Genomic DNA, 25,042 nt, shown 5'->3' with positions numbered 1-25,042 from the left:
TTTTTTACATCAAAATTAGATGTTACAAATAATTCAACCCTCAAAGGGGGGATACACATTCATTATAGACCCTCATGACATTACCCAATTCTGCGACACAATATGCTCTAGTATAAACCAAGTGATTTGTAATAAAATAATTTAGCCAAATAGCTTAAATTATTCCCAAACCACTTTTACAAAGACTCGATATAACACTAGGACTCACCTAAAATCTTATCAATGAATTCCACCTTAGTTTTGGGTTTAAAGATCGAGGAAAAACTTTTTCGATTATCCGTGTTTAGAAACACACATAATTCGGTGAGGTTAAAAACCCTCCTAGGATGAAATTCGTCGCCAAAATCAAAGGCTTACCTATGTGTTGTTACAAAATTAAACGGTCATACTAGCATCTTTTACAACATGATTTGCAGAATGTGGATTTACAATAATATAATAATTGCTTGGCTGATGATTCTAATCCTTGAAAAAAATTGTACACTGCTTCCTCAGACTTATGACCAAATGAGTACAACAGGGCCAAAATTCTAAAGTTGGAGGGCCGAAATCTGAGTTGGATGCAAGATTGAAGCAAAGTTGACTTTTGGTATTTGGTTAATCATCTTGGGAAGCTGACTTGGTGGAGTAAAGAAGGTATTTGTCTTGATCAAAGGTCTTGGTTATCGCATTTTGATTTGGTTCTAAGAGGGAGGAGAATTTTTGGGTTTTCCCCTAGAATAGGGGTTTTAGCCCTAGCTGCGAGACACTATCTTGTGTTCATGTTGTGTTGATCTTCATATTTTGTTTTGATAGTTGATTGATGACAAAGAAGACATTAAAGAAGCTAATAAAGATCACTAAGTAATCACAAGTAATGATCAAGTTAAAGGAAAGCTTTCTGCCTTTTTTATTTTCTAACAAAACTAGTGTTAGAAGGGCCCTAGGGTTAGGTATTGCTTGCAAATAATTAATTTCTTGCTTCCTAAAAAAATTTAAGTTTTCATGGTCCCTAGTGTTGAAATTTGGATAGCTCATCAGGTATTTCCAAGTGGAGAAAACCCACAAAAAGGGACCTTGTGGGCAAGATACCCAAGTGTTGAGCTTTTGGTTCCAAAGTTGTGGGCTTAAAACCCAAAATAATAAATATTTTATTCTAATTTGTTGTTGAGTGGTTAAGTGAGGGTTTCTTGAAGGACAAAAAAGACCCCCAAGGCACTCACACAAAAGTATAAATAGAAGGCCAATGGAGAGGCCTAAGAACACTATGAAAAGGTGTTAAAATTGGCAACTAGGGCCAAACTCCATGTGGATCACCTTATTTGTGACTACTGATATTTTTCCTAGATTCCTCTCATCGAGAGGTGTAGGATTGATCTAAATATCATCCGATTCCGATAAGTATTTATGGAGATATGAATTTATTTTGATTATGGAAAAATTGTCAAAGTCGGCCAGCAACTTATGTAGGCTCAGAAGCCCAACAATCATGTCTATTCAACCTCAACGTTTTGCATATAAATACAAGGAGCATTCTCCTCATTTGGACACTTCATCATCACACACTTGGGATCTCTTCCTCTCTCTACTTGTCTTTGGGTTTTAGTAGGAGGAGAGATCCTAAGGGATAATGCTACCCTGATCCAGAGAGCAGAACGCTGGAACTGTTGGAAAAGCCAGAAAAGCCGAAACTACTGGAACTGTCGGAAAAGTCGGAACTATCGGAAGAGCCGGAAAAGTCGGAACTGTCAGAAAAGCTGGAAAAGCCGAAATTGTCGGAAAAGCTAGAAAAGTCGAAACTGCCGGAAAAAACCGAAAAAGCCTGAAAAGCCGAAAAAGCCGGAACTGTGGGAAAAGACGGAACTGCCGAAAGAGTCGGAAAAGCTGGAACTGCCAAAACTGTTGGAAAAGCTGGAACTGTCGGAAGAGCTGGAACTGCCGGAAGAGCCGGAAAAGTCGGAAAAGCCGGAATTGCCGGAAAAGTCGGAACTGTCGAAAAAGTCGAAACTGCTGGAAAAGCCGGAACTGCCGGAACTGCTGGAAAAGCCGGAAAAGCCAGAACTGTCGGAACTGCTGGGAACTGCTGGAATAGCCAGAGCATCTGTCTACGAAGCACCTTATGAGGAGGACCTATTTCTGACAGGTGCAGACCCTCTCATTTGCAAAAGTAAGAGGGAGTTGGATTCCGAATGTGGAATGATAAACTGCAAGCCTGTGACTACCTCGAAGACCTTAACTTTCAAAAGTTATATGGTAGTGATGTCAGACAAGATTTGGGAAATGCCTCTGAGTTTCATACTCATTCGCGTTGATGTTCTTGGTGAACTTTCGTCCAGACATATGTTTTGCAGTTAGCATGGTGAGCTCATATTTGTTTGAGCCTCACTGGATTAGTGCCAAGAATCTTTTGAGATATCTTCAGGGCACAATCTCTCATGGATTGAGATACATTGTCGGAAATATGACACTGCATGATTATTCGAATACTGAGTGGGCAGGCAGTGTGGAGGATCACTAGAGCACTTCTTAGTGCTGGTTCTCTTTGGATTCTGCTTCGACATCATGGATGAGAAGGAAGTAGAAGTTGGTTGCTATAAGCACCGTCAAGACCGAATACATAGCTACGAGTATGATCTCGTGTGAAGTTGCATGGTTGCAAAAGCTCTTAAGTGAGCTATTTGTACACATGATGAATACCACTGCGATTCTCTGTGACAACCAGAGGTGGGATTCGATTATTGAGGAATCCCGTATTCGATGATTGCTCCAGCAGATAGACATCAAATACTGCCTTATCTGGGATAGGGTAAGTCGATGACCGAGGAGGCTCCATCGCATTGAGACTGATGTATAGGTCGCAGACATTTTTCAAAGCCCCGGGGAAAGGTCAAATCTGTGACTTTCCCGAACGACTTGGAGTCATTGAGAGACCTTTTTATAAGGCTCCTGCTTGTTGCATGCATTGAGCTGTGGGAGCTCTGGGGGGCTTGGGGTATTTACTGGAGCAACATACGACCACAGGGCGACTCACCCTCCCCTGGTCGTGCGCTATGGACAGGATGATTAGTTCTCCTATGGGCCAAGATGATTCGTTCTCCGCGGCGACTGTGGACAGAATGATTCGTTCTCCTGTGGGCCAAGATGATTCGTTCTCCGTGGCATCCACTGACAGGATGATTCGTTCTCCTATGGACAGGATGATTCGTTCTCCTGTCAAGGCATCCTACCCATGTAGTCTAGGGCTCATGGGAAGTACCTCTCATCTGATCAATGAGCAGGGAAATGAGGATAGGGACCATAGTAGTACTATCGATGGACACATCGTTGTATCTATTGTACTCCCTATGCTAGGATGACCTCCATTGATCTGGGATCAATGATACTGATCTGGGATCAGTGAGAGTGGTACACACTCTGAGACTGACTTTGGGTCAGTGGAGGATGGTATGATACATCCTCGGTCATTTCTTCTTCTTCATAGTTCGAGCAAGAGCCGAGCAGAGCAAAGCAGAACAGAGCAGAGCAGGGGTCAAGTTGTACAGGGCAGTGCATTTGATGGATGAATAGTAGCGACGATCAGACGAATTGTTGATGGAGTTCTCCCTAGTTGAGAGGGAGTGTTAAAATTGGCAACTAGGGCCAAACTCCATGTGGATCACCTTATTTGTGACTACTGATATTTTTCCTAGATTCCTCTCATCGAGAGGTGTAGGATTGATCTAAAGATCATCCGATTCCGATAAGTATTTATGGAGATATGAATTTATTTTGATTATGGAAAAATTGTCAAAGTCGGCCAGCAACTTATGTAGGCTCAGAAGCCCAACAGTCATGTCTATTCAACCTCAACGTTTTGCATATAAATACAAGGAGCATTCTCCTCATTTGGACACTTCATCATCACACACTTGGGATCTCTTCCTCTCTCTACTTGTCTTTGGGTTTTAGTAGGAGGAGAGATCCTAAGGGATAACGTTGCCCTGATCCAGAGGGCAGAAAGCCGAAACTGTTGGAAAAGCCAGAACTGCCGAAAGAGCCGAAACTGCTAAAAGAGCTGGAAAAGCCGGAACTGTCGGAAAAGCCGGAACTGCTGGAAGAGACGGAAAAGCCAGAATTGTCGGAAAAGTCAGAATTGCCAGAAAAGCCGAAAAAGTCGGAACTGCCGGAAATACCAGAAATACCGGAAAAACCGGAACTGCCAGAACTATCGGCAAAGCCGAAACTGTCAGAAAAGCCGGAACTGCCGAAAGAGCCGAAAAATCCAGAAAAGCCGAAAAAGTTGGAACTGCCAAAACTACCGGAAAAGCCGAAACTGTCGGAAGAGCCGGAACTGCTAGAAGAGCCGGAAAAGCCGGAACTGTGGGAAAAGCCAGAAAAGCCAAAACTGTCGAAAAAGCCGAAACTACCGGAACTGCTGGAAAAGCTAAAAAAGTCAGAACTGTTGGGAACTGCCGAAACAACCGGAGCATCTGTCTCCGAAGGAGAGTAGCATGCAAGGGACAACTAACTAACATTGGGACAGTTGTATGGTACTTAGCAGCAAATACACCAAGCTTGCAATGTTACAGCTAGCATGCAAGGGACAACTAGCATGCAACAACAAGCATGCTAAGGACAACAAGCATGCTTAGGACAACAAGCAAGCAAGGTGCAGCCAACACATAGGTCAGGATGGCAACATGGTGCAGCAATGGCAAATAATGCAGTACAGTGATGGGTACAAGTCATGATTAATGAAACGTGATGAGATGCAGCATAGTGATGATGGGTGCAGCATGGTGCAGCACGGTGAGTTACAGCATGATGATGAAATGCAACACAACGATAAGTGAAGGAGTCACCTTGGAGAATCAGTTGAAGCAGCATGTCTTCAACTGATCTCATGTATCATCTTCTTAGAGATGATCTATACCCTTATCTAGATAAGTCAAAGTGTTGACTTCTGTTGTAAACGTACTATCTCTCTCTCTCTCTCTGCTGAACTATTGAAGAACATATAAGAAGAATTGATCAAGGGTTTCCCCACATTGGGGTTTGTCCCTGGCTAGCGCCACATCTTGTGTCCTCTTGTCTTGGCTTGTCTTCTGCGATTTATATTTATGTTTTATTTGTAGTTTACTTTAATGCTGATGTGATTGCTAATCTAGAAAAGATATTGAGCTAACTGTGAAAATTGAAATAAATTGCTCTAGCATAGAACATACCTAAAATTAACAAAAGGACTTCATGTGTGGAATGAGAGCCCTAGAGGAAGTTGATTTCTTTCCAAGGAGGCCACAGATCCTAGAAAGAAGTCGCAGTTGTTCAAGAAGGTCAAGTAGGAGTTTTGGGCAAGGAGTATTTTTTGTCCTATGAAGCCGAGTCAAGGATTTGTTCAGCAATAAGAGAGTCGAGTATGTGGAAGATCATTCTAGATTTGTCTGAGTGTTGGTTTGTTGAATTTCCACGGCACATAAGAATCTGGGTTTGCTCTTAGAATCTCTGACACAGACACACTCAAATGCCACAACTATTCTACTTTGCACAGCGGAATCTACACACATCAGTGAATCAACTAGTGCATATGACAATTTTTAACTTTTTCAACCCTTCTTTGTTATATTAACAATATGTAATACAATAGTTTAGGGCTCCCGTACCAGGGATCATGGCCCTTTACAATCACACTAATACAAGAACACAACTAGGGCTTGGTGTCAATCCTTTGACAAACAATCTACCCTGAACAAGACAACTCATGACCTACTTGTTGATGTGGCGCCCAGCAACCCTTTCAATCCACATGTCCTGAACACATCTGGTGGGTCCTCTTGCCTCCCATTCTGCAACTCCTAAATCTGCTTCTATCAATGAACTTTGCTCCTTTAGATCGCTAAACTTGGCTCAACATACTTTGCCCTCTAGTTGCCTCCTTTGTCCTTCAAGGTCTGCAACACATAGGGTCTTCGATCAATTGTTCACAACTCCGTTTGTGAACAACTCTTTGGTTTGCCCACTTCTGCCTTCTTCTGCTACAATGATGGCAAGTCTAGGGCTTGGAGGCTGCCCACTTTCACAAAAGAAGTCCTTCTCTTGCACAGTGAACTAGGGCTTGTAATCTAGCCCACTTGAATACACCTTTAGTCCTTCAAAGTATGTAGATCCTCAGGCCTCAGGTCTGCTCACTAACAACTCTTATCTTCCTTCATAAGGGATTGTTTTTAGAGCCCTAATACATCTACCCTTCTACCAGACTTGCTGACCTTCACAAGTGTTGTACTTACGGCACTTATTGTTAATTTTCCACTGCCCTATGTTGTTACAATCACTTTAGCCCAATTCTTAACTCCAATTCTTATCTTTCCTAAACAATTTAATCTTCCAATGATCAATAGCAATTGTAGATTCAATGAATAGTGAGAGATAATCAAGAGCAATAAGAGACACAAGGATTTGGTCAAAGACCAGGGAAAACCCACAATGGGGAAAACCCTTTCAAATTCTTCGTCTTATTAGAATGTCATAAAATTTTCAGCAAAAAGAGTACAATGTTCCAATTCACCAAACAAGAGTCAAAGTCGATCCCAAAACCAACCAAACAATACCCAAGAGATGAGCCTCATAGTCAAATATGGTTAAAAATTCCAATCTGTAAAAGTCAACAAATTCAGAGAAAAGCAACTTAGAAAATTGCAGATTGACAACTTTCAGTAGATGCAGAATGACGACTTCAGTAGCTCACAGATTTCGGACTTTCTATAGCTCAGCCCTACAATTCAGAGGTGTACGAACCAATGAATGAATGATTTGATGTGTGATGAGATGCCTCCAAATGATCTCAAGTGAAGTCTATTTATATGTGGTCAAGGGGATCGAATTTCCTCTTCCAGGTCGACTTGAACTTTTGTGCACATGTGGGTTTCAAATTAAAAATAATATTTTTCCTTGACCAAATTAAATTCTTCCAAAGGCTAGTAGGGGTCTTTCTTGATGAGGAAGGTTGTCCAATGGAGGGAATTTGTCCCTGAGCTGCCAAATTAACACTTATGGCAGTCACGTAATAGTCCTCCAGTTGTTCATGGACTACCCTACAAATCACACTTAGATTTGTTGTTCTAACCCCTTTAAAAACAGCATTCCAACACGTTGTAAACTTCAACTAGGAAGGACAAAATATATACCTTAAGGACATCCACTTATGTCCTTAACTTCTCTGGAATTGTGCATGCACTTGACTTGAAACCCTCGGCTCTAGTTAGGGTTGCCTGTAGTCGCTGCTACATTCCACCAACTCAACCTCAATCTGCGTCAAATCCTGCGTTGTACCTTCCTCTTCAAGCCTTCACCTCTGCATTGTGACTGGGCCTCCTAAACATTGTTGTTCCAAGATCTCCTACATTAGTCCAACTCACTCTTAGGGCTTGGCTCTGCTACAGAACTTCAGAGACAATAAACTCGACCTGTCATAGAAAGGTAACCCCAAAACTATGCACAGAAACCAACTTCCATGCTACCCTACACTAGGGCTTAAAGTTAATCTTTGTTGTCCTAAATACTTTAGGACCAACTCTTTTCACTTCACAGCTTCACGATCTGAAGCATACAAATCTACCTTCCTATATCCCTCATCACAACTCCAAGAATCACTAGATCTAAGCACAAACTTTGACAAAAGACTAGTCCTAATACTCAAATCTTTGAAGCTTCCCTCTACTAGGGTTACTTCAACCAACCTTGAGCCATGGTCACATCATTCGCTACCTCTAAATCATAGTTTGGTTCCTTTAGGAGTTGCGGCCTCCTTTCTGCAATAGGTCAAGCCTTGCGACCCTCCAAAACAAGGCCTTATGGCCCTCTAGTCAGTCTATAGCAAAGTCTCGGCCCTCTTCTCCAAATTTGAATTGATGCGGCTTATTTTGCTCAGACTTTTTCCCAAATTCTTCCACGGAAAACCTTCTAGTTTGTCCAATCCAACACTTAAGACAAGAACCAAAAACCGCCCCCTTCTTCTAGCTGATTCAGATCCTCTAAATGCTTGTAGCTTTCTTGTGTTGCCTCCTTATGGTGATCACAACCTCCTTAGCAACCCATCTAAACCTTTAAGCTTGGTCTCCACTTGGACTACATCTCGACCTCCCTTCTTGATCAAATAAGTTCCTTCTCATTCGATGATCTCTAGCCTATGCTTAGGCCTCTTTAAATAGCCCTTCCTAAGGCCTCTTAGTAACCCTCTAGAACTTATGGGTTTTATCCAATTAGACCTTAGGACTTAATTTTTCCTTTTAATTTCTTTTTAGTTTATTCTTTATATTTTAAACCCCATCATGGGTCTAAAACCCCTTTGCTTGGGTTCATTGCCTACAGATCCTTTTATGGTACAAATTCACCCAAAGCCAACTCCTAGGGTTTTGTGAAATACCTCACGAGCTACATAATTCAACATGGTTAAGGTCGCAAGGCTAGATTATGCCCTAGTCTAGACCACAGCAAGAAGGGACCAGTGAAGGTCTATTAGGGCATGAAGTTGTGTTAAATTTGACAACTAGGGCCAAACTCCACCTTGAACAACTCATATGATGCAGCTGATATTTTTATTGGATCCCTCTCTTTGAGAGGTGTAGGATTGATCTAAAGATCATCTCATTCTGACATGTACAAATGGAATTATGAATTTATTTTGTTTATGAACAAATTGTCAAGGTCAACTAGCAAAATAATGTATGCTCAGAAGCCCAACGGTCACGTCTTTTCATCCTCAATGTTTGCATATAAATAGAAGGTTCTTTTGCCTCATTTGGACATCATTCACCTTCTCACACATCTCTCTCTCCTCTTATGATTAGGTACGGATTTCAAGACAGCCTCTCTCCACACATGTGAAGAAGAAGAAGATTGTTTTCTGCATTGACCAAATTTCAAGGACAATTTGACCAAAATTTAACCAACAGCATTGACTTTGTTTCACTGTAGATTTGTGGGATTCTTTCTGTTTGGGCAGGCCGCATTTTTGGGCATAGAAATCAAGGCAATCCGTACTGTTTGACCAGTGTTGACTGCAGAAGGATTTGACTATAGCATTGACCAAGTTTGACGGAGTATTTTCGCGTTGTTTTGGGCTGATTTGATTTGTTGTTGGAGGCCGAGTTGACTAAGATTGATCGAACTGTTTTGGAGGTCAAAATCAACCCTGTTTACCAGCATTGACTTTCTAATTAGGGATTTTTGTGGCTATTGCTTGACTAGACAGAATTCACTTTGATTAGGCAAGTGAATATTGCATATTGTACTCTCTCTCTGTGCTGAACTTTTGAAAAATAATAAGAAGAATTGATCAAAGGGTTTCCCCACATTCGGGTTTGTCCTTGGCTGGCGCCATATCTTGTGTCCTCTTCTCTTGGCTTGTTTTCTAATGTTTTCTTTATGTTCTATGTGCATTTACTGGCATGTTAATGTCATTTCTTATCAAGAAATTGATATTGGGCTACTAAGAAAATTGAAGTAAATTGCTCTTAAGCATAAAACATACCATTGTTATCTAAAATTAACATGGTATCAGAGTTGAGGTGAAGACAAAGCCCAAGCAAGAGTGAAAAGAGCAATCACTAAGAAGAGCAATCACTAAGATTTGTTCGACAAGAGACAATCGCCTCCATATCCTATTTCAAACCTGATGACAAGCTTCATGATAAGTATGATTATCATGCATGGAAGATGTCCCTTGATTTGACTTTAGAAGAGCAAGATGTTATGGACTATGTGCACAGAAAGATTTATGAACCTCCTTCTAATGCATCAGTTGTTGCTAAGACAAAGTACGAGCAGGATGAAGTCAAAGCAAAGAAGATCATCAGGGATTCTATTCATAAGCATTTAGTTACTTATGTCTCCGATTTGAACACATCAAAGGAGATATATGACAGGTTGGTTGGCATGTTCAAAGCTAGCAATGCAAACCAAGTTCTCTTTCTCAAAAACAAGCTGAAGGATATAAAGAAGGGAAGAGGTGAAGACATTCAATCCTACTTCATGAGCATTACTGAGATCAAAAATGATCTTCTTTCGATTGGAGAAGTTATTGCTGATAGGGAGCTCAGTGTCATTGCCCTTGGAGGACTCCCTCGTGAATGGCATGTGTTCAACGCTACTATTCTTAACAACGACAAGATTCCAAATTTTGAAGAATTGTTGACTAGATGTTCTCAAGAAGAAACAAGGATGATGGAACTAGATATGCCTTCAAATAGGAATGATTCTACTGCATTCTCCGCTCATGCTAAAAAGAAGAACAATGAAGGTTCAAAGAAGCAATGTCAAGGAAGGCCAGGTTTTAAAAATGGAAGGAAGGGAAGATGCTTCATTTGCAACAAGTTTGGCCACTATGCTAGGGAGTGTCCTAATAGAAGGGATACACCTCATGATGATGATAACCACAACAACAACAATTTCAGGGGCAACAACAATCAAAGGAATGGCAGATTCAACAACAGAGGAAAAAGGAATGCTCCCGCTCATCAAGGAAATGGTCGCCCTCCCAAGAGATCAAGAAACACCAGGTATGATGAATCTAATGTTGTTGATAACAAGCAAAAAGAATTTTATCTTATATCTTCCCTCTCTACTGCCTCTCCTCCAGACACCTTGGGAAATTGGTTGATTGATAGTGGTGCCTCAAGGCACTTCACTGGGTATAAGGAAGCTCTTTCAAATCTGATTGAAAAGGATACAAATTTGGAAATTATCCTTGGAGACAATGCCACCTATCCCGTGAATGGAGTTGGGAATGTTACTTTTCAATTGAATCAAGGTAACACCATTCATCTACAAGAAGTACTATATGTAACCGATCCGATCTAAAGAAGAACCTGGTTTCTATCTCGATGATGGAGGACAAAGGATTCAAGGTAGCATTCATCGATGGAAAGGTACGTGTGTGGAATAAAAATTTCAAAGATGCATTTACACTTGGATTCAGGGTTGATAGCCTATATCAAGTTGGAGGAAGTCCATTGGGAGCTATGTCTTGCGACACATCACTTCAATCTGAATTATGACATCGAAGGTTTGCCCATCTACATTATAAGGCTCTACCCGATGTGAGGAAGATGGTGACAGGTATGCCCGAATTTAAAGTAGAACATGAAGGTGTTTGTCAGGGGTGTGTCGAAGGAAAGCATACAAGGGGACCATTCCCCTCAAGTGATAGCAAAACTACTGACATATTGCAATTGATTCATTCTGATCTATTTGGTATGATGCTCGTGAACTCTTTGGGAGGATATTTATATTATGTTATCTTTATGGATGATTTCTCTCGCAAGACTTGGATATATTTCTTAAAGAAGAAGGATGAAGTATTCTCATGGTTCCGTTCTTTCAAAGCCTTGGTCGAAAATCAAATAGGGAAGAAGATCAAAATATTGAGGACCGATAATGGAACCGAATATGAATCAAATAAGTTCAATAACTATTGTAGAGAAGTTGGCATTAAGAGGGAGACTACTAATGCATATACTCCCGAGCAAAATGGTGTTGTTGAAAGGAAGAACCGTTCTATCGTAGAGGCCACTCTGCCACACTTCATGATCAAAGCCTTCTGAAGTTCTTATGGGCCGAAGCTGCAAACGTTGTCGTGTATGTTCAAAATAGATGCCCTCATCAAGCGTTGGACTCCAAAACTCCTGAAGAAGTTTTCACCGGTAAGACACCTGATGTTTCTCACTTAGAATTTTTGGTAGTCCCGTATATTTTCATGTGCCAAAAGAAAAGAGAAGCAAATTGGATGCTTCTGGGAAGAAAGGAATATTTGTGGGCTACAGTGAAACTTCTAAGGCATATAGAATCTATGTGCTTGGTCAAAGAAAAGTAGAGATAATTCATGATGTCACCTTCGATGAGGACGCTGCCCTTGGGAAGATTAGTAACCTTCCTATTCCAAGGAAGGACAAAGAAGCAAATTTAGGAAAGCAGGGAGAACGTCAGGATGAGATGATGCCCAATGCTAAAGGACCAATGGATCCCATTGATCCACCCCCTCATGAGCCCTCCTCCTCAAAAAGGAGACGTTCATGGCTTAGGGAAACTCTCGAAAATGTCGAGAAACATGTCGCACCTAGGGGGACATTTCGTGAAAGTAAGAAGCTGAATAGGTACCAAGGGTGTTTAACTGCAATGAGCACCATTGTTAAATATGAGCCTTGCACATTCGAAGAAGTTGTAAAGCAACAAGTTTGGAAGGATGCTAAGAACAAAGAGTATGAGTCGATTATGAAGAATGATGTCTGGGATGTGGTCCCTAGACCCAAGGACAATTTCGTTGTCACCTCGCAATGGCTCTACAAGATCAAGCATGGAGTTGATGGAAGTGTTGAAAAGTTCAAGGCTAGAATTGTTGCTCGAGGCTTTTCTCAAAAGGAAGGTGTGGACTACGTGAGATATTTGCACCTGTTGCGCTATATACCACCATCCATTCGATTATGGCCCTTGCTACCTCGCAAGGATGGAATCTACATCAGATGGATGTCAAGACCGCCTTCTTACATGGTTCAATTAAGGAGGAAGTCTATGTAGAACAACCTGAGGGGTTTGAAGTTCAAGATCGTCAGACACATGTATGCAGGTTGAAGAAAGCCCTCTATGGGTTGAAGCAAGCTCCCCGAGCTTGGTATGAGAGGATCGACAACTATCTAATGAAGCTAGGATTTACAAGAAGTGAAGTTGATCCGAACCATTATTTTACGGTTGAGAATGATAGACCTCTCATCTTGGTACTTTATGTGGACGATCTCTTTCTGATAGGTGTAGGCCCTCTTATTCATCAATGTAAGAGGGAGTTGGCTTACGAATTTGAGATGAAGGACCTAGAATTGATGCATTACCTCCTAGGGTCGGAGGTCTAGCAAAAGCCAGGTGAGATTTTCCTTTCTCAAAGAAAATACATTGTGAAGCTACTTGAAAGATTTGGGATGGTGGACTGCAAGTCCGTGACTACTCCGATGGAACTTAACTTCAAGAAGCTATGCGGAAGTGTTGTTGGGCCCGATTTGGGAAATCCTTCTGAGTATTGGCAACTCGTGGAGGCCCTTATGTTCTTAGTGAACTCCCGTCCGGAGATATGTTTTGCAGTGAACACATTGAGTCAGTTTATGAACGAGCCTCATCAGATACACTGGATTGCTGCCAAGAATCTCTTGAGATATCTCCAGGGCACAATCACCCATGGACTGAGATACATTGTCGGGAATGCAAGGCTCCATGGTTATTATGATGCTGACTAGGATGGCAGTGTGGTGGATCGTAAAAACACATCTGGATGTTGCTTCTCTCTAGGTTCTGCTTCGATATCTTGGATGAGCAGAAAGCAGAAGTCGATTGCTTTGAGCACCGCTGAGGCTGAATACATTAGTGCTAGTACGGCCTCATGTGAAGCTGTTTGGTTGAGGAAGCTCTTTAGTGAGTTGTTTGGACATGTGTTGGATACCACCATGATCTATTGCAACAACCAAAGTGGGATTCGTCTTTCTGAGAATCTTGTGTTTCATGACCACTCCAAGCATATTGATATCAGGTACCACTTTATCTGGGATATGGTACAACGGGGAACAATAAGGCTCCGTCATATTGGAACATATGATCAAGTCATAGATATTCTAACGAAGCCCCTAGGGAAGGTCAAATTCTTAACCTTTCGTAAACAACTTGGAGTCATGGAGAGACCCTCTTACGAGGGTCCCCTATGAGATGGATATTGAGCTCTGGGAGCTCCGAGGGGCTTGGGGTACTTCTTGGAGCGATGAGCGACCATAGGGTGAGCGGTTCACCTTCCCCTAATGGTGCGCGATGTACAGGGTGAGTGGTTCACCTTCCCCTGTGATACCCCATGTTGAGATATGCATAGGGTGAGTGGTTCACCTTCTCCTATGGCATATGAGCAAGATGAGTCTTTCACCTTCTCCTGTTGGTACATCCTACCCATGCAGTCTGGGACTCATGGAAAGTACCTCTCATCTGGCCAATGAGTAAGGAAATGAGGATAGGAACCATAGTACTACCGACAGATACGCCGTGTACTACCATACTCCCTATGCAAGGATGTTTGATATTGATCTGGGATCAATGGACACTAACTTCGGGTCAGTGGAGAGTAGCATGATACACTCAATTATTGGAGACTGACTTCGGGTCAATGGAGAATGGTATGATACATTCTCGATCATTTTCTTCTTCATGGTTCAGCACATTGTTTTAAGAAACGGCCGAGTCAGACCGAGCCAATGCCTGGCCGGGTCGGCTCATTAGCCGAAACGGAAAGGCTGGTCGGGTTGTTACCGAGCCAGTCATTGACTCGGTCGACTCGGTAACAACTCGGCCAACTCGGCCGACTCGGTAATGACTCGGCCAAATCGGTAACAACTCAACCGACTCGGCTCTTTAGCAAAAACCCTGAATCACATTTGTCAAAAGTTGTTCCGCCTCCTACATATCAATGGTTGGTTGCATATTTATAGCCCTAAAGTAATATATCACTGTGAGAAAGTTTTGAAAATTACAAGGCCAAAGTATGGTTATCCTAGTGGCATGAATTAGAAAACTGAAACAATGCATTGAGCCATACAATGGTTTTAAAAAGGCAAACGTTCTAGCAACAGACTAATAAACACGTATTTCCCTCTGATTGTTTTGGAGCTTGACCAGAATTAAATCAAGGGACTTCATTAGGGGCAGAGAATTAGTATTATTGTTGTTGTAGTCTAGTGATTATCCTTAGGCTGAGGCAGAAAAGAATCCTGGCATTGGTGGCTAAGTATGAACTTTGTATTGGATAGTGCACTAGGTGCCATTTTGATATAATGGATATATTCATGAGCCTACTTTGATCATATGTTGCCTTCTCTCTATATTCTAAAGCTTTGTGTTTGTAAACATGAATGAAAATCTTTAAATTATGTTTTTTATAAAAAAATAAATATTTAATGTATTTTTTACAACAACCGAGTCATTGAAATCAAACCGGCCGAGTCAATACGGAGTTGGAGCCGACCCTCGGCCGTTTCCGAACCGGAGTCGGAGTTTTAAAACATTGGTTCAGCAAAGTAGAGTAGGGATGGTACAAATTGTCAGATGGTTTGGCAGGTGGAGTTCCTCCTAGATGAGAGGAGTGTTAAACTTGTCAACTAGGGCCAAACTCCACCTTTGACAGCCCATATGATGCAGCTGATATTTTTATTGGATTCCTCTCTTTGAGAGGTGTAGGATTGATCTAAAGATCATATCATTCTAACATGTACAAATGAAAGTATGAATTTATTTTGTTTATGGACAAATTGTCAAGGACGGCCTGCAAACTAATGTAGGCTCAAAAGCCCAACAATCACGTCTATTCATCCTCAACGTTTGATTTGCGTTTACCAAGTTTGACTAAGTATTTTCAGACTGTTTTGGGTTGATTTGATTTGTTGTTGGAGGTCGAGTTGACTAAGTTTGACTGAGCTGTTTTGGAGGTCAAATGAAAATCTGCCCTATTGACCAACGTTGACTTTCTGGTTAGGGCTTTCTGTCACTGCTATTTGACTGGACAGAATTGATTGGGCAAGTGAATATTGCATATTGTACTCTCTCTCTGCTGAACTTCTGAAGAATAATAGGAAGAACTGATCAAAGGCTTCCCCACATTGGGGTTTGTCCCTCGCTGACATCATATCTTGTGCCCTCTTGAGTTGGCTTGTCTTCTATTGTTTTATTTATGTTTTATCTGCATTTACTGTCATGTTAATGCGATTGCTTATCTGGAAATTGATATTGGGCTAGTAAGAAAATTGACGTAAATTGCTCTTAAGCATAGAACATACCATTGTTAACACGAATTGAATGCGAGTTTGGGGGAGTTTAAGAAGTCAAGGAAAATCGAAATTTTGGTGGTGGTCTCTCTCTGTTTCGTGCTCTGGATTGGGAGAACGAAGTCTTCCATGTTGGACTACTACCGGAAGTTGTTAGCTGCTGCATGTTGCCGCATAGTCAAAGTTGGTGGGAAGAGGTCAATCTTCTGGAGGCTGACTTGGTGTGGAGGGAAGGTTTGGTCTTGGTCTAGGGTGAAGAGTCTCAAAGAATACTATTGAAAGGAAGAATTACTTTGACTGGGTTTTCCCCTCGAGGGGGGTTTTTCCCTGGCACGTGCCTACATCTTGTGTTCATTGTTTTATGTGTTGTTGCTTTTGATAATTGCTTGATGAACTAAAGAAAGAAGGTATAAAGAATCGTAATAATAAGAAACCTCACAAGAAATTATCAAGATTGAGAAAATATTTACTGCATTTCTAATTTTCCAACAATTTCTACAGATACAAGGATAAGTTTTCAAGATCTCCAAAGAAGATCGAAATTTTGATCAAGAAAGCAAGACAAATCAACATTAGTCTAAAGAAAGAAGAAGCAAGTCAAGCGAAGGAGTAAGGAGGCCTAAATCAGCCCCTCTATCCCACGTGTGCGAACTTACAACTATTGTAGAAGGGTCGAAAAGTTGCAAACCTGCAGTGAAGGAAGAAATTGCTGTTGGGGGCCGAAGTTGTTGTAGGAATTGTTGGAAGGACGAAGTTTGTTGTTGGAAGTTGTGCAAAGAAAGCTCATCAAGAAAAAAGGTTGACTTGGTCTTGGAGGGATCTATGTCTTGAGTCTAAGGTCTTGGAATTCATCATTTGAGGATTCTATAAGAAGAGAAAAATTTCTTGTGGGTTTTCCTCTCTAGGAGAGGTTTTTGCCTGGCTAGCAACCTACATCTTGCGCCCATTTGTTCTATTTATCTTCATAGTTTGGTAGTTGTTTGATGAAAAGAACATTATAATAATCAAGTAAGAAGAAGCTAATTACAAGTACATTAAGTTAAAGTAAAAGAACATCACAAGCAGTTATCAAAGTAAAGAAAAATCAACCTAATCTAATTGCCCTTGATTTCTCAACAAGAAGGGTTACAAGAAGAAGGAAGATTCGAAATCTTCAAACCATGAGGAGGAGGACTTGAGTCACATCAAGTGCTTCAAGTGCCACAAGATGGGCATGATGCTTCTCAATGTCATGAGAAAAAGAAGGGGAAAGGAAAGCAACAACAAAATCAAGGTACATGGAGTTCAAAAGCTTCTATAGTGGTGTGCAACCAAAGTTGAGATAGCCTTCTCCACAAGTTTTGTACCTTCCCACCCACATTGTTTCACGTACCATATGGAATGTGGATAAAGGAGCCACTAAATACATGACAACTACTAGATCAAGTTTCTCTAGATTGGAAGAACAAGATTTCAACTTGCAAGTGGATATTTGTGATGATGCCACTTATCCAGTGTTTGAGATGGATTCTATCTCATTCTAAGTGTTAGCAGGAGATGTTCGTCAACTACATGAGGTACTACATGTTCCTAGTTTGACAAAGAATCTAGTTTCAATTTATTATTTAATAGACCTAAAGTGTGTCACTGAGACTAATGATTAATAAGTGATAAAGGGGCAAAAATTGCCCAAATCCTGGTTGACCTATGGGCCAAGGAGTGTATGAGAGTGGCCTTTACAAGTTGCAAGCAAATCATGTCAAGCATGGAGCCTTGATGCATAGTAGCAATAATCTTTGTGAGCTTCGACACATAAGATTAGGTCACTTGCATTATGGAGCTTTGCCTTTCTTAGAGGCCATGGTGCAAGGACCACCTAACTTCAAGGTTAAGGGCACAAGTGTGCCCCTACGAATTGTCAAACTTCAAGGTAGGGAGAATGGGTGTGTGTAGGTAAGTGCGCTTGAAAAGCAAGCCAAGACTACTTTCCCATGCAATGAGCACAATTCAAGAGGGATTCTAGGGATTTGGTACATTCAAATGTGTGGACCTATGTCATCAACTTCATTGACAAATAAAATCTATTATGTTTCTTTCATTGATGGTTATTCTAGAAAAAACTGGATCTATTTTATGAAGATAGAGGATGAGACCTTTGGCAAGTTCCAAGAGTTCAAAGCTCTTGTAGAGAACCAAATAGTTAAGAAGATGAAAGTATTTAGATCTAACAATGGAGGAAAGTATAGCTTCATTGAGTTTGATTCCTTCTATAGAAAAGCAAGGATCAAAGAGGGTGTTGATAGTACCCTACAACCTATAGTAAGAGGGCTTGCTAAGAGAAAGAGCAAGTCCATTGTTGACACAATCGAAGCTATGGTGCTTGCCATTTATCTGCCTATGGTCCTTGGGTGTTAATTTTTGGTATGTTCTATGCTTAAAAGCAATTTACTCCAAATTTCTTATTAGCCCAATATCAATTTCCAGATTAGCAATCACATCAGCGTGATAGTAAAATGTAGATAACACATAAACATAAACAGTAGAAGACAAGCAAAGACAAGAGGTCACAAGATGTGGCACCAGCCAGGGACAAAACCCAATGTGAGGAAACCCTTGATCAATTCTTCTTATATTCTTCAATAATTCAACAGAGAAAGAGAGATAATACAAATATTATGACAACAACAGCAAAACCCTAACGAGCAAAGTCAAAGTTGGTCAAACAAGTCATATTTGACCTTTAATCAATCTCGATCAATGCTCAGTCAACTCGTCCTCCAATAGTAAGAAATGACAACCCAAAACAGTCTGAAAAACCAGTCAACGTTGGTCAAACCTACGGTCACCTCTTTGAAACTCAACGCATGGTCAAAGTAGCTGCCCAGAACTGTGGCCTCCCAAGGAGAGGCAGCCTAACCCAATCCGCAAATAAGAAGAGTCAACACTTGGTCAACGTTGTCCAAAAGTCACCCTGCAGCTTCGGTCAAACTAGGTCAATGCAACCCTAGATAGAAATCTGACTTCCTCCTTTGCACATGTGAGAGATGTTGCTCCTTTATGCGTACCCAATCAAGTGAGGAGAGAGAAGGATGTGAGGATGAGATGGTGAAATGATGCCACAAGGTCTCCTCCTTTTATATGCAACGCTGAGGTTAAGTTGGGGGTGAAAATGATTGTTTTGCTTGCTTGCCAAAATGACTATTTTGTTTGCTGGCCAACCTTGACAAATTGTCAAGAATACAAATAAATTCATATCTCCATGAATACATGTCAGAATCAAATGATCTTTAGATCAATCCCACACCTCTCAGAAAGAGGAATCCAAGAAAAATATCAGCTGCCATAAATAAGGTGACCCATATGGAGTTTGGCCCTAGTTGCCAATTTTAACACTCCCTCTCAACTAGGGAGAACTCCATCTGGTAATCCGACCGTCTGTCAGTACTATCTCTGCCATCAATGCACTGCTCTGCGCTGCTGAATTATGAAGAAGAAGAAGTGAACGAGAATGTATCATGCCATTCTCTATTGACCCGAAGTCAGTCCCAGATAAAAGAGAGTGTCTCATACCACTCTTACTGACTCGAAGTTGGTCCCAATAAAGAGAGTGTGTCATACCACTCTTACTGACCCGAAGTCAGTTCCAATTGATCCTAGATCAATATCATCCTAGCATAGGAAGTACGATAGTACACAATGCATCCATCGGTAGTACTATGGTGCCTATCCTCATTTCCCTACTCATTGGCCAGATGAGAGGTACTTCCCCATGAGTCCCAAACTGCATGGGTAGGATGTCTCAGCAGGAGAAGAATGAACCACTCATACTGAATACATGTCGCCACGGGGTATCAGAGGGGAAGGTTGAACCACTCACCCTGTCTTACATCAAGTAGAACCTTATAACGAAGGTGGGCAAACCACCAGTGCCATAGTTCAGATTGTTGAGATGTGTCGTAAGACATGGCCCCCAATGGACTTCCTCCAATTTGATATAAAAAGTCAACCCGAAACCCAAGAGTAAAAGCATCTTTAAAATTCTTTTTCCAAACATGTACCTTTCCATCGATGAATCCCACCTTGTAGCCTTTATCTTCCATTGCCAAAATGGACATCAAGTTCTTCTTGAGATCAGGTACATAGAGAACTACTTGTAAATGAATCATGTTACCTTGATTTAATTGAAGGGTAACATTCCCTACACCCTTTACGGGATAGGTGGCATTGTCTCCAAGAATAATCTCCTAGTTTGTCTCCTCTATCAAATTAGAGAAAGTTGCCTTGTAACCAGTGAAGTGCCTTGAGGCACCACTATCAATAAGCCAATTCCCCAGAGAGTCTGGAGAAGAGGTAATGGAGGGGGTCGATATAAGATAATACTCATCTTGCTTATTGTTAACAACATTTGATTCTTCATACCTGGAGTTCCTTGCTTTCTTGGAGGGTTGACCATTTCCATGATTTCCCACATTCTTCTTTCCTTTGCCATTGAACCTGCCATTCCTTTGATTGTTGTTGTTGAAGTTGCCCCTGGAGTGATTGTGATCATCATCATGTGATGTGTCCTTTCTATTTGGACACTCCCTCGCATAGTGGCCAAATTTATTGCAAACAAAGCATCTTCTCTTCCTTCCACCCTTAGATTCGAGCTTACCTTTGAAATGACCTTTAGACCCATAATTATTTCTCCTTTTGGCATGAGAGGAGAAAGCAGTGGGGTTGCCTCTATTTGATGGCATTTCTTGCTCCACCATTCTTGCCTCTTCTTGAATGCATCTTGACATCAATTCTTCAAATCCTAGAATTTGGTCATTATTGAGAAGAGTGGTTCTAAATATATACCACTCAGATGGGAGCCCTCCAAGGGTAGCGATAGTTAGTTCCATGTCAGGAATGACTTCTCCAATCGATAGAAGATCATTCTTGATCTTAGTGATCCTTAATAAATAGGATTGAATATCCTCGTCCTTGCCCTTCTTGATATCCTTCAACTTGTTTTTGAGGAACAAAACTTGATTTGCATCATTAATCTTAAACATGCTTACCAATCTGTCGTAAATCTCCTTGGAGGTGTTCAAATCGGAGATGTAGGCCACCAGAGGCTTGTCAATGGAATCTCTGATAATCTTCTTTTCTTTGACTTCATCTTTAGTGTACTTGTTCTTTGTAGCAATCGGTGCATTTGATGGAGGCTCCGGAATTTTACCCTTCACATAGTCCAACATTTCTTGTTCTTCCAATGTCAAATCAAGAGACATCTTTCCATCCGTGATAGTCAGACTTCTCACGGAGCTTGTCTTCGGTTGGGAAGTGGGATGAGGAACACATTGAGCCTTTTGTCCTTTCCAGCTGTCTTCGGTGATTGCTCTTTCACTCTTGCTTGGGCTTTGTCTTCACCTGAGCTCTGATACCATGTTAATTTTTGGTATGTTCTATGCTTAAGAGCAATTTACTTTAAATTTCTTATTAGCCTAATATCAATTTCCAAATTAGCAATCACATCAACATGAGAGTAAAATGCAAATAGAACATAAACAGTAGAAGACAAGCCAAGACAAGAGGACACAAGATGTGGCACCCGCCAGGGACAAAAACTCCAATGTGGGGAAACCATTGATCAATTCTTCTTATATTCTTCAATAATTCAGCAGAGAGAGAGAGAGAGTATACAAATATACAATTCTGTAATTTTATGACAGCAACAGCAAAACCCTAACCAGCAAAGTCAACGCTGGTCAAACAGGTCAGATTTGACCTCTAATCAATCCTGGTCAATGCTCAGTCAACTCGTCCACCAACAGTAAGAAATGTCAACACAAAACAGTCCGAAAATCTAGTCAAACTTCAGTCAACATTGGTCAAACCTGCAGTCAACTCTTTGACAGTCAACACATGGTCAAAGTGTGGTCAAATTAGCTGCCCATAATTGCGGCCTGCCAAGGAGAGGCAGCCTAACCCAATCCACAAATAAGAAGAGTCAACGCTTGGTCAACGGTGTCCAAAAGTCACCCTGCAGCTTCGATCAAACTAGGTCAACGCAGCCCTAGACAAAAATCAGACTTCCTCCTTTGCACATGTGAGAGATGCTGCTCCTTTATGCGTACCCAATCAAGTGAGGAGAGAGAAGGATGTGAGGAAGAGATGGTGAAATGATGCCACAATGTCTGCTCCTTTTATATGCAACATTGAGGTTAAGTTGGGGGTGAAAATGAATGCTTTTCTTGCTGTGACTGTTTTTCTCGCTGGCCGACCTTGACAAATACAAATAAATTCATATCTCCGTGAATACATGTTGGAATCGGATGATCTTTAGATCAATCCTACACCTCTCGGAGACAGGAATTCAAGAAAAATATCAGCTGCTATAAATAAGGTGACCCATATGGAGTTTGGCCCTAGTTGCCAATTTTAACATTGGGGAAAGGCTTGTAATATGACAGTCTACATCTAGAATAGATGTCCTTATAAGGTATTTAAGGAACAGACACCAGCAGAAACTTTCACTCATGAGAAACCCTAGGCATCGCACTTTCTTGTTTTCCCATCTCCTCTTTATATTCTTATCCCTAAGAAGAAAAGTATTAGGCTTGAACCCTCCAGTTTGAAAGCTGCATTTGTTGGTTACAGTGGGACCTCCAAGACTCATGGGGTCCACATTCCATCATAGCAAAAGATATTAGGGAGCATGGACGTGAAGTCTAATGAGGGGCCCTCAAAGTCTCATAAGCCTCTGACCAAGGTTGAGGAGGTAGAAACATTTGTTGTCCCAGTTGTTGATCTACAAAAGCCAGAAATTTCATAATCAGATCAGCAAGGTTCCAGAAGTCGAATCAATGCTTTAGTACCTTCTAGTTCAATGAGGAAGCCCAAGGGGCTACCCTAGACATTACAGGATGCACATGACAGATTTGCAGCTCCTAAAACTTCTTTTTGAGAGAGTCATCCTCTAAAAAATTTCTAAATTATGTTGCTGTGATGTCTTCCATCATTAATCTAGAGTGCTGTAGTTATGAGGAGGCAGCCAGTGAACAGGTATTGCAGAATGCCAATGGTAGAGGAATATAACTACATCATGAAAAACGATGTGTGAGAGATTGTGTCTCGGGCAAAAGGGAAATCAATGATGGACTTCAAGTGGCTTTACAAGGTGAATCATGCAGTTGATGTCAATGTTGTGAAGTACGAGGCTTGGTTCAAAGTCAAAGGATTCTCTTAGAAAGAGGGAATTGACTATGAGGGCACAATTGCTCCAATTACCAGATATATTTAAATCAGACATTTCTCATGTCCTTGGCATCAGTTTTTACTTGGTCTCTATATTACATGGACGTTAAAACTGCATTTTGAATGCACTGATTGAGGTGGAGCGTTACATAAATCAATTTAAAGATTTTAAGGTGCATGGGTGCGAAACCCATGTATGCAGATTGAAGAAGGCCCTTTGCGGGCTTAACCAAGTAACACATGCCTAGTACTCAAGGACTGACCAGTACCTATCAGGTTTGTGCTTCACTAGAACTGCAACAAATCCCATATTATTTATTCGAGAAATTGGATTTCTGGTCTCGAGGTTTGGCAGAGTCCAAGTGAGGTGTTCCTCGGACAATTAAAGTATAGTTGAGATTCTGAATAGGTTTCAGATGATGGAATTAACCGTTAGCTACTCCTATATCGCCTAATCTAAAGTTATCAATAAATTCAAATTCAGCATTGGTTCTCCATTTTCAATGATTTTCAAAATTAGCCCAATGCGTGCAAAATTATGTTGTTAAATCCCAAAATATGCAGCTTGCATTGCCATGCACTGAAAATTGGGAGGCAAAATCGTCGATATTGAAGAGTAAAAACTGTCCGGCTAGGATTCGTTCCGCTGCATATCATTCCTTTGTTTAATTCGATGGCCTTCGGATGACAAAGGACATGGGTTTTACACAAAACCAAACTAGGGTTTGCACCCAAATAATTTTCAGATTTAAAACAAAAATGGTAAAAAATGAAAAGAAAAGGGAGAGAGACATAAAATAATGGTGATGCGGACCTTCGGATGACCAAATGTTCGTGTGCGGGCAGAAGGGACATGCAAAAGCTAAACTCTGTCTCGGAAGGATTCCATGTTGATATATTTACAGCCCATCTCTGGACTCCTCCCTCCATTGAAAAGAGTTAATAGATGCTGATGACTGTGACACTAAGAATGATCGCATCATCACCTTCTTTCCTTAGTGGCACATACTAAAGGGAACTTCAGACTGTCACTCGTCACTCGCATTATCACCTTCTTTCCTTAATGGCACACATTAAAGGGAACTTCAGACTGTCACATTACCTTGGGGCGTCTGTGAACGCAGGTGATAATTACTAGTGTTCGATTTCCTCCGAGCAACGAGACGTGAGCATTAAGAACCATCAAGGCGACTCAACAGCCATACGCTTTTAACAATGAAGGATTCCAAGTAAAAATAAGCCTTTCGTGGACTAGCACGTCCCTCAACGGGTGAATGAAAATTCCGAAATAATTTGGGAACGTTGTTATTAGTACAGGTAGCACTCTACCAATAGATTGACCAAGCTTAAATGTGATTGACCTTCTAAATTGGTTGCGTTGTAGAAATGACATAGGGTTATTTTTTAGTTTGAGAAACCATGATCCAAGGGCATCTAAGTTGTCAAATCATCTAGGGATTACACTCGACCTTAATCGCACCAACCCTTAATCTGACTAAAAATTTTGCCCATGAAGTTTCGAATGGGTGACCTTCACATCATGGAGTGATTTGACAGTACACCCCATCACCGTCTATTCTATGCCCTTTGGGCCTTTTTTATTATTATTGAAAAAAACAATTTGTTTACATTTAATTGGACAAAAAATTGGATCTTTTATTCCAGGCTTGGTGCCATTTATCCCATGTCACCGCTAAAGTTTCTTAACCCTAAGCACTCGCTAGTATTCACGGACATCATGCTTTTACAATAGTTTCTTTAGGATGATCTTGTAACCCGAGTTCCAAATAGACCGTGAATATCATTGATGAAAACCTATAAAGTTTGTTAAACCTCTTGGCTAAGAAAACCTTTAGTTGAGTCTATTAATGTAACTGTTTGTCTAGTTTTGCTATGTTCATTTATGGGTTTCCTTTTGGTTCCATCTCATCTTAAATATGGAAAAAAATTATAAGTCGAAATTTCTATTAATCATAAGGAATATACATGGATATCAAAAAGCATGTGGTCTCACCCCGACCAGGTTTGCTGACCAATGCGATGACCAT

General features: G+C 41.0%; 1 protein-coding gene across 5 annotated transcripts in view; it reads right to left on the bottom strand.

The window, feature by feature from the left end:
• Window positions 1-24,257, bottom strand: part of LOC149196401 (uncharacterized) — a 180,151-nt gene extending 155,894 nt beyond the window's left edge. Inside the window, exon 1 of one of the 5 annotated variants that reach the window (XM_089405550.1) lies at window positions 23,809-24,257. In XM_089405550.1, coding sequence (XP_089261676.1) covers window positions 23,809-23,924 — 116 coding nt within the window. In that variant the 5' untranslated portion in view covers window positions 23,925-24,257. The remainder of the gene's footprint in view (window positions 1-23,808) is intronic. The other 4 variants (XM_089405547.1, XM_089405548.1, XM_089405546.1 and 1 more) reach the window with 4 other exon arrangements.
• Window positions 24,258-25,042: the final 785 nt, after the last annotated feature.

Source organism: Pinus tabuliformis, chromosome 2_2, assembly GCF_031772625.1.
Source record: "Pinus tabuliformis cultivar Carrire ecotype Pingquan chromosome 2_2, CPIR1, whole genome shotgun sequence".
Classification (NCBI taxonomy): Eukaryota; Viridiplantae; Streptophyta; class Pinopsida; order Pinales; family Pinaceae; genus Pinus; species Pinus tabuliformis.
Note: the sequence above shows the minus strand (reverse complement) of the source record. Positions and strands in the feature narration are given on the sequence as shown.